A 10,551-nucleotide genomic window follows, 5' to 3' on the forward strand; every position below is an offset into this window, starting at 1 on the left:
CTGATGAAACTACTAGAGGAAAAATGTCAATGAACAACGAAATAAATGGAGGAATGATGGCAAAAGGACTGATGGAGAGCACTTAATTGATTTAACCTTAAGACTAAGTCTTAACTTTGAGGCTTTATGGTTGCAGAGGAGAATGTAAAAATAATATAATTGGCAAATGTTAAAATGGGAAGGAAGAAAGAAATAGACAAATAAGTACATGGATTTCTTCATCTTTCACTGACAAGGCTCAAAAGATATTTAAAGCTGACAGCTCAAGTAATATAGGTCTAAGTATATTTTAAGATACAAAATAAAACTAAGAAAAATAACATAATCAACTAAAAGCAGATGGGAAGGAGGAAGGAAATATAACTACAAGTTTCATCATTGCTCATAGTAGGGAGTCAATAGACATTATCTGAAGAAACATGGTAAAATTTACACAGTATCACTAGAATAAAAAGATAAACCTTTCAAATCATCAGAATATAGACATGAACATCCACCTTCCAAAGCAAGTACAGTCCTTACAGTGAAAGTTTTTTAAAGAAAATATTAAAAATAGAACTAAAACCAAAGATAGTAGTCATTTCAATAAACATAAATGGGCTCAACTCACCTATTAAAAGAAAAAGGGTTATTAACAACAGGATTAGTTAAATAAATTATATATGTCTGTTAAAAAGAATGAGGCAGTTCTATATCCACTGACATAAAACATTTATTGAAAAAGATGCAGAATTGCATGCATAATAATGCCTCCATTTTTGTAAAAATCTTTAAAATAAAGCATATCCACATATTTATGTATGATTAGGTCTATGTATTTATAGAGCATCTTCGAAAGAACACACAAGACACCAGTAGCAGTGGTTTGAAAAAGGAACCAGATGACTGGAGGGCCACGTGGCAGAGACTCAGTTTTCAGTGCAAACCTTTTTGTACCTTCCTGAACTAGTATTGTGTATATGATCATCTTTTTAAGAAATAAATTAAGCAATCTTAAGAGGGTTGGGAGGCTTCAATGGGACAATGTGTCAAAAGCCCTTTAGCACAATTCCTGCAGGTAGTAACACTAGCAGGCAGTGAGGTGAATGCTGCCTGACGCACACTCAGTGCTCAAGAAATGTTGGTTTTCTCCCTCCTTCCAATTTTTATAATTTATTCCTTACCCAACATTTAGAACATAGAACAAGTTCATCAAGTACCTACCTTGACATAACAGATGTGATCCTAAAGTGGCTTTTAAATAAAAATGTAGTCAATGCTATCACTTTCACATTGATTTCTACTAAGATTCCAAAGAGAATATTCTTGTGTACAACTGTTAGTTATAGATACGGCCCTGAACTTTTCAGCTGTAAGAATCTCTATTCCCTATACTGCTCTGGAAGGTCAAGTAATTTGTAAACAAACCATTATATATACTACTACAGAAGTACAAACAATACAACTTGAATGTGTTTATAGTTTCCTAGGCAGAGGAAAAGGAGCGAGAAAATAAGAGGGATCAAAGAATACAGGAAAGCTGGGCTCAGAGAGAAAAAGCTTAGCCAAAACAAAAAGCACAAACAAACTAGAAAACCCAAAGGGCCACTGATTTGTATTTTAATGTTTGCAAATACTCTAAGGTGAGTACACTTCAACTCTCCAAGTCCACAAGCGTCTATGTAAGTAAAATACAAAGATCAGAGGATATACTTTGCAGGAAGATCTCAATGGGTCAGTTAAGTCAGGTGACTGAGTAGAAAAATAAGAGAGGATCCTTAGGTTCTCTCCATAAAAGAGTATTGCCACCTTGCTAGTAATCCTTGCAGGAAAAAAGCAATCCTAATTGTGCAGGCTTAAGAGCCAAAGACCATGAATTACTTTCCAGGAAAGGGATCTTAAAATCATGGTAGACTATTTTTAAAGATGTCAGCCCAATGTGCTGGCACAGCCAGAAAGGACAAGATAAGTGATGGACTTCATCAGCAAAGGGATCAGAGCCTAAATTGAATTTGTTAACATATTCTTGAACTAAACCATAATGTATCTGTACCTGGAACACTTTGTATAATTTATCAGTTTATTGAATTTCAAAAAGGAGAGGAAAGAAGTTAAAAAAGGAAGAGAAACCAGGATGATCACAGAGATTAAATGAAGACAGACAGAAAAAGCCTGGTGATTAAGGTGCTTAATTTCCTGGCATTTATAATTCACCTATCAGTCTGTACCATCCCATTCCTCCCAAACCCAAACTCAACTCTAGGGCAGGCTGGTCTCCACTTTGCCTTCCAAACATACCTTAAATACTAAACTCCATTTTCAAAATCATATCCATCCTGAAACATTCCCTTCAAATTCTACACGCCCCTCTATGAGACCTCCTCCAAGCCTATCCCCAACATCCACTACGCCATGCCTTCTCTGATTCCCTAAAATACAGAAATCAGGGCTTAGATTGCTTTTTAAAAAACAAACTATTTTTCAAAGTAAACTAGACTTAAATCTTAATATAAGGTACACCCAGGTAAGTGCTCAACACCTACGAAGGAAATAAGACATTATGGCCTTGAAATAGTAGCAGAACCTTCCCTCCCTTCCTAGGAAACCATTTTGTTGAATCTGGTATTTTTCACACTTTTTTTTACATTTTCTATGTATGTATCCCTAAATGATATACAGTATTATTTTCCGTGTTTTTAAACCTTTATATAAATGGTATCACATTGTATACATGACTTACTTTGATACTAAATCATAAATGCTACTTTAAATATGACTTAATTTCATGGCTGGCTGATCTCTCCAACACAAATTTAAAATACATTTGCTCTACCAAAAGTGTAAGAAGAGTTTAATTCACATTTTTCAAACACAAAGAAAAGTACAGAGAAAAATATAACAAACATCCATGAACCCATCATTCTTTTTTAACAAATGTGTTAACACTTACCACATTTCTTTATTTTTTTTCACACTTCTTTTTTTAAGAAAATAAAGCATCAGAAAGACTTCTAAAGTCCCAGTTGCAGTTCCCAGTCCCATTCCCCTATCTCCCCAAGAGATAATCACTATCCTAAAGTGGGTATGAAATCCTTCCCATCTGTTTTTATACTTTTACATATATTCATGTATCCATAAACAACATACAATTTTTTTTATGTTTTAAAACTTTACATAAAAGACTGTACACTGTACATATCGGTCTACATCTTGTTTTCCTCACTTAACAATGTGTTTTCACCCAGCTCTGCTTAAGTCTTCCTGATTATGAAAGTAACATATGCCAAGTGGAAAAACCGGAAAGACAATAACACGCAGCATCCTCACCAGGGGAAGCTGCAGTGCCAAATGGATTTTCAGCTTCTAGAGAGCAGTGGTGGCGCCACATCTCTTTCTGGAGTCCCCTCACCACCTGGCAGAGTGTGACACACACCAGCAGGCACTTAACAATACCTAGTGAGTCAAGACTGGAACGCTACAAAACCCAGGCCTCTGTTTAAGCTGACTCCTGTCTGGCTAGACCTGAAAACAAGAGGCAATCACACTGCATATGCAGAGAAAAGAATGCCACGGCTGTGCTGCAGCTAAGACAAAATACAGCAAAAACCCGCGTCAACCTCCATCATTCTATTTAATATTTTTCCTTATTTATTTATTTACCATTGTATTATTTATTTTATTTTGGTAAGGGTGGGAGAGGTAATAGGTTTACTCTTAGAGGAGGTACAGAGGATTGAACCCAGGACCTCATGCATGCTAAGTATGCATTCTACCACTGAGCTATACCCTTCCCCCTCATTCTCTTTAATAAACCAACACCATGGTTTATTAAAGAATGTATCGGCATAGCTGGTTTACATAGTCGGAACAGTGCAAAAAGCTTGATAGGAAAAGTCAACAGGTGTTTGTTCAGTGCTGACAGAGGAGCTAAAGCAAACATGGGAACAGAGCTATCCAATTTAAAGCCAAACATGCTGCCAATCAATGCAGGTTCACATCCTCACTCGATGGAAGTCTTCCAGAACTGGGGATCTATGCTGTTTCAGTGATAATTTAGCATCACCCAGTCACTGACTTTATTAGTAAAGCATTTCCAAGCTAAGACTAGGTTGTGATATATCTGCCCAGACAGGCTGAAACCATTACCCCAAGTCTATCAGATTCATCAATGCTATGAAAAATGACCAATGACAGAGAAGGTTTCAGTTAAAAATCTATGGGCTCCTAAGTAATTCAAGTATTACTCTTCTCAACTTCACTGAATGTTAAAATAGCTCCTTGACTTTAACAATAAACACTTTTGCTTAAAACGAGGGAGAAGCCCTTCTCAGAAGGACCGGAAATAACAACGTGGGAAATGAACCAGGCTTTGAGTCACATTTGTCTCTCCTATTCCAAGTCTCAGCCACATCATTTCACTGAAGCGTCCGCACACACCTGGACAGAGTGCATCTTAATCTTAGCAGAGACTGAGGGAAGGGGGAAGCAGTATTAGGAAGAGTGTGGACCAGAAGTCAAGAAATCCGCAGTGTGATTTGGGGCAAGTCATCTTCCCTCTCTGGCCTCAGCTTCCTCACCGGCAGTGCTCTTAGAGTCGAATTCTAACATTCTACAGTTTCATGACACTCATGATGATCAGCGAGGTCAGCAATTCACTACTTTCAAAAGCACTAGATGGAAAAGCCCACCTTTGGTGTCCCCTCCCCCAGTCTACTCCCACCTATCAATCATGCCTGTGTGAGTGACAAAGCAAAAGAGAATTATCCACTGATTCGAGCAGGTGTTATTAAGTTCAAATTTAACACACCTTCAGAACTGGGAAGAGCCTTAGAGCTCACTTAATCCAAACCTCTCATCTCATAGATCAGGAAACTGAGCTTGCAGTAGTTAGTACTCTGTCCTAAAACATGGCTTCTTCTCTTAGGATATGACACCACAATCTTAGCTGATCACCTAAGCCAGGAACCTGAGACACTTCTTTGGCACCTCCTTCTCTCTTACTTCCCAAATCCAATTATTTACCAAGCCCTGGAGATATTCCCAAATTTGTCCTCTGTTGCCATTGCCCTATTCCAAGCCATCATGGCCTTTCCTTCTACTAATTGCAGTAGCCTCCTAACTACAGTTGACCTTTGAACAACGGAGGTTAGAGGCACCAATTCTACTCACAGTTGAAAATCTGGGTATAACTTTACAGTCGGCCCTCCATATCCATGGTTCTGCATCCATGGATTCAACCAACCGACGATTGTGCAGTACTGTAGTATGAAATCTGTGTATAGGTGGACCCGCATAGTTCAAACCTGTGTGGTTCAAGGGTCAACTGACACTCTGATGGGGGACAAGGGGATTGAATGTTTGGAAATGTGTAAGTGTATGTGGAAAGGATGTTTGTCCCAATGACTGATGGGCCTTCTAAGGGCCAGATATTAAATACAGCCTAGTACAACCCAGAATTCACCCACCTAAAACACCAGCTGTGTGTCCCCATCCCTGACCATTGAAAACAATGGTCCAAGCCATTTTCCTCAGGGTATGCAAATTGGATTGTGTCACAGCTCCAATCTTCTAATGGCATCCCACTGCTGTTGGGAGAAAGATCAGTCCTTAACTTGGCCTATCTTTCCAACCATGAAGGGCCTGGAAGGCTTAAGAGTGTTTGAGGTGTCTGTAGAGGGGCAAGAAGAGAAGCAGGAAAACCAAATAGGAACATACAACAGTATTCCAGGCAAGAGAGGACTCAGTTTGATCCTGGTCGTAGGGGTAGAAGTGGTGGGAACAGCTCAGATTCAGGATATATTTTGACGAGCCCACAGGACTTACTGATGACTTGGATGTGGCAGAGAGAAAAAACAATCAGACATTAGGATTTTTGACCTGAGGAACTTGGTGAATGGTGGCACCATTAAATGAGATGGAAAGAATAGTTTTGTGTGAGTAGGCAGACATGGAAAACAAGAGTTCTGCTTAGATGTGTTAAGTGAGAGATGCCTATTAGACAGCAAAGCAGAGATGCATTAATTGTTTAGTATCCAGACGGCAAAAGCTCCCAGCACCAGAAATCAGGTTTCTTTCAGTCTAACTCACGGCTCTTTTCTCAGTGGTTCTCAAAGTGCAGCTCCCAGATTAGCAGCAGCAGCACTCCTTGGGAACTTCTTAAAAGCTCAGCTTCTCAGGTCCCACCTCAGACCTGCTGAATCAGAAATTCTGGAAGCAGGGCTTAGCAATCTATGTTTTAACGAGCCCTCCAGGTGACTCACTGAAGTTTGAGAACCACTGCTCAAAATCATACTTCTCATCGCTAATGAATACCTGACAGCCACAGTGACCCTGCATTAGACTTCTTTGTGCCTCCATAAACCCTCTGCCTAATTAGCAATATGTGGTATTTTTTCCACTCAGGACTCATCAGGGGCTCTAGTCATATCACTGATCAAAGCTTTTCAATTTCTGTTTCAGAAACTAGAGAAAGTAGGAAAAACAAATAAAAATAAGAGCTACTGTAACCACAGCTATCATTTTCACAATGGCTAATATCATTGAGTACATTCTATGCACTTTCTATGCATTATCTCATTTAATCCTCATAACAGCCTTATAAGGTAGATACTCTGTCCCCATTTTACAGATAAGGCGACTAAGGCAGAGGTTAACTTGCCCAAGGTCACACAGTTAGAAAGTGGCAGAGCTAAGATTTGAAACCAGGCAGTCAGGTTCCATAGTTTGTATTCTTTTCCCCTTTTTTGGAGATATAATTGACATATAACATTGTGTAAGTTTAAGATGTATGTTGTGTTGATTTAATACATTTACATATAGTCAGTCCTCCTAATCTGCAGTTGGTTGAATCTGCAGATGGGTGCAGAACCCACAGATATGGAGTGCCTGCCACTTTATATAAGGGACTTGAGCATCTGCAGCTTTTGGTATCTGAGGGGGTCCTGTAACCAATCCCCCACAGACACAGATTGTATTGCGATATGATTACCACTGTAGCGTTGGCTAACACCTCTGCCATGTCACATAATTATCATCTCTTCTTTGTATTGAGAACAATTAAGATCTAGTCTCTTAGCAATTTTGAAGTTTATAACACAGTGTTGTTGACTATAATCACTATGCTGTCCATTAGCTCTCCAGAACTTATTTATCTACTAGTTTCAAGTTTTCAGAGACTGATTCTTAACTACATAGTACATACTGCCTCCTGTCTTCCTAGGCATCCACACAAGGACCATTTGATGTACTAAGTACATGGAGCTCTTATGAATAACTGAGAGAACTTAAAAAGGTGCTTAATTCCATCAAAATACCATATGGCCCAGCAACTCCACTCCTACATAATAGTCAAAAGAATGGAAAACATACATTCATGCAGAAACTGGCACATGAATTTCATTGTATATTCATAATAACCAAAAAAGTGGAAACAACCCTAATGTCCATCAACTGATGAATGGATAAACAAAATGAGGTACATCCATACAATGGAACGTTATTTAGCCGTAAAATACTGATACATGCTACAACATGAAGAAGCCTTGAAAACATTATGCTTAATAAAAGAAGCCAGTCATAAAAGGCCTCATATCACATTATTCCATTTATATGAAATGTTCAGATAGGTAAGTCCATAGAAACAGAAAGATTAGTGGTTGCTAGGGGCTGTAAGGAGTGGAGGATGGGGAGTGACCACTAATGGATGCCAGCTTTCTTCTGGGGGTGATGAAAATGTTCTGAAATGAGTGGCGATGGCTGCACAAAACCAGCTACACTCTAGACAAACATTTTAAATACCACTGAACTGTACACTTTAAAAGGGTGACTTTTTATGACATGTGAATTGTATCTCAATAAAGTTGTTATTTTACAAAAGGATGTTTAATTCATTTTGAACTTTGGCTATTTTACTACATAAAATTCCCATTTGTTGTAATTAAGGTTACTGGATCATGACCAAAGAAACTGAAAGTAATCTGCCACTACTTTGAATTTTTACCTTTCAATTTGCAAAGAATAAACTAGTTTCACTTCTAGGTTGCCATGGACCTAGACACAGTTATCTGTGTCATTTCCCCACTCAGAGAAAGTTTTCCTTCACTAAGACTGAAAGGGTACGAACGCAAAAGCTCTATTCTTGAAAAAATCTCCTAATAGTTTCCTTAAATCAAAGCACTTTCTATCTAAAAGAACTTTAGTTTTTCTCCCATAAATAGGGGCTCCTGGGACCTCCCTGCTAAAAGCACACCAATAAACAATATCTCTCTTCAACAAGCAAGGTACTAAAAACTATTATGCATTGTGGCAAAATTTTAATGCCTTAAGATAAACAATGAACATGCCTACTACTGGAGTAAGGATCAGAAAAACATTCTTTCAAATGTTTACTTTCTCTAATAACAACAGTCATACTAATAACTAGTATTTATTGAGCAACTATAATGTGCTAAATAAACACTGTCCTAGGTTCTTTGCAAACAGGATGTTTAATTCAGCCCTTACAGGAACCTTGAGGAAAGTATTTTTGTCCTTATTTCACAGATAAGGAAACTGAGGCCTAGAGAGATGAAGTAAATCATTTGTCCTTGGTCACACAGATAAGAGTCCAATAATAATCCAAGTCTTCCTGAACTCAAATGTTCTCTCCCCTACCCCTCTACACTCTTCTTCAAAATTAAAAAAAAAAAAAGGAAGCCAGAAACTTGAAGAAAGTGAAAAGATTCCCCTTCCCATCTCACAAAAGTAGTGCTCTGCAAAAAGCTGACTGTTCCTATAGTTCAAAAGGGGAAATGTGGAAAACAAAAATTGTTAATAATGACCGGCAGTCAGAAGGCACAAAAGAACATGCCATCTCCCACATCTCAAACACTGCTTCCTGATTTAACAGTTTTCCCATAGATTCTGATTATAACTTTAGGATATCAAAATTTAATGATCTCACCATGGAAAACCCCAGAGAACATCAGTTAGTGAGACTGGAGAGCTCCCTACACCAGGAAGGAAAAGGAATCAGAAGGCAGGAAGTGGTGCCTATCTAAAAACACAGAAATCTTTAGCATTAATATTTTATTTTATTTTATTTTTTTAGCATTAGTATTAACACTGATTCTAAAGCACTTTGATCTGAAGCTATTTCTGCATTCCTTTGCACCGTTTTAATACTGTATTACTAAAAACTGATTCCCATATTTCTAATAGGATCCTAAATAAGACTGTTATATAGCCACCACTGACCCTCATGTCTCTCTTCCTGGTTAAAAAAACAAAAAACAAGCCACAGGTTTAAAAGATTATCCATAAATCAGTTAGGAAAAATAGCACGTGGGGCCAATCAAACATGAATTTCATCATCAAGTAGACTGTGGCTGGCAGAAATCTTGAATTTAAGACTGAAAGATACACTCCTCCCTTTACTTCTCAGATCTGCCCCAAACAAACTGAAACTATAAACCAACAGCAGATTTATGAATGTACAATTCCTAAGGGTCTCAACAGATACTAAAAAGGGGGTAGGGGGTGGGAGTGTAGAGTAGAAGTCTGCTCTCCAACTAAACAACTCCAGAACGAATTTAGTGCAACTGCACAAGAAGAAAATTACAACACAGAGGGGAAGAGGTCACTCGGGGTTGAACAAATCCTTAGAAGATGCTAAAGAAATAATCTCAATGCTAGGTCACCCTGTAATAATTCCTAATGGGAAAAGGCCCGCTCAAGATAAAGTAAGGTCGGGCTTAAGAATTTTCCTCACTTTTCTTGTCCAGATGGTCCCAAGCTCCCACCAGAACCTATTGGGAGTCCAGGAGAAAAATTCATACGTGCAGAGCTGGGGGAGCGAAGGAAGGCGCATCCTCGTGCACAACCACCTGTGCGTGACAGAGACCCCCCCACCCCCCACCCCAAGAAGGAGTTCTGTCTAAAGTGAGAAGCAGCTCTGGGAATGGCCTTCCCAACCCAGGACCGACACTGGCTACTCACTTTTCAACTCCACTGTTCCGTTCTCCCTGACTTTACCAGCTCTCGGCTGCGGGCAGCCCCTCCAGAGCCCTGCACCCCCAGACCCAGGTCTGCTCCCACACCCAGGCATCTCCAAAGCTTCTTTGCCTGACAGCTGTCTTGTCGTCACCAGGCAGCCCCAGCTTCCCCACCGCCCAGGTTCCCCAAACCAGCCTTCCTGGGTAGGTGGCGCCCCAGGCCCTCAGGATTTAGGGCTTAGGATCTGGAAGGGTTTGGTCCAATCCCCTCTTCCCCTCAGCGTCCTGGGCTCACCTCCCCGGCAGCTTGGCGCTCCTCTTCCAAAACTGCTTGCTGTTGTCGGCGGCCATTGCTCTGGCCGTGGGAAGGCCTTGCAGGCGGGCCAGGGGGTTACCCAGCGAGATACCCCCAGGACCCCGCAATCGGAGGGCCAGCCCAGGCCGCGTCCCTGCCGCCGGTCACCCGCTCCCAGCTCCCGGGGGCGCCATCTTGGATGTGGGCACCCTCCCACCCAGCGTCGCTGCCATTGGTGGGCTACGCAGGCCGTGGGCAAACGGACCAATCGTGAGCTGGAATCCTGCAGGCCGCTGAAGCCGAACG

General features: G+C 40.2%; 1 protein-coding gene across 1 annotated transcript in view; it reads right to left on the bottom strand.

Annotated features, from left to right (window-relative positions):
* The window catches only part of TBC1D22B (TBC1 domain family member 22B), a 58,251-nt gene extending 47,793 nt beyond the window's left edge, over nucleotides 1–10,458 (bottom strand). Inside the window, exon 1 of the mRNA XM_006202051.3 lies at nucleotides 10,246–10,458. Within this exon, the coding sequence (XP_006202113.1) occupies nucleotides 10,246–10,301 (56 nt within the window). The 5' untranslated portion in view covers nucleotides 10,302–10,458. The remainder of the gene's footprint in view (nucleotides 1–10,245) is intronic.
* Between the last annotated feature and the right edge of the window lie 93 nt (nucleotides 10,459–10,551).

Source organism: Vicugna pacos, chromosome 20 (genome assembly GCF_048564905.1).
Source record: "Vicugna pacos chromosome 20, VicPac4, whole genome shotgun sequence".
NCBI classification, from domain to species: Eukaryota; Metazoa; Chordata; class Mammalia; order Artiodactyla; family Camelidae; genus Vicugna; species Vicugna pacos.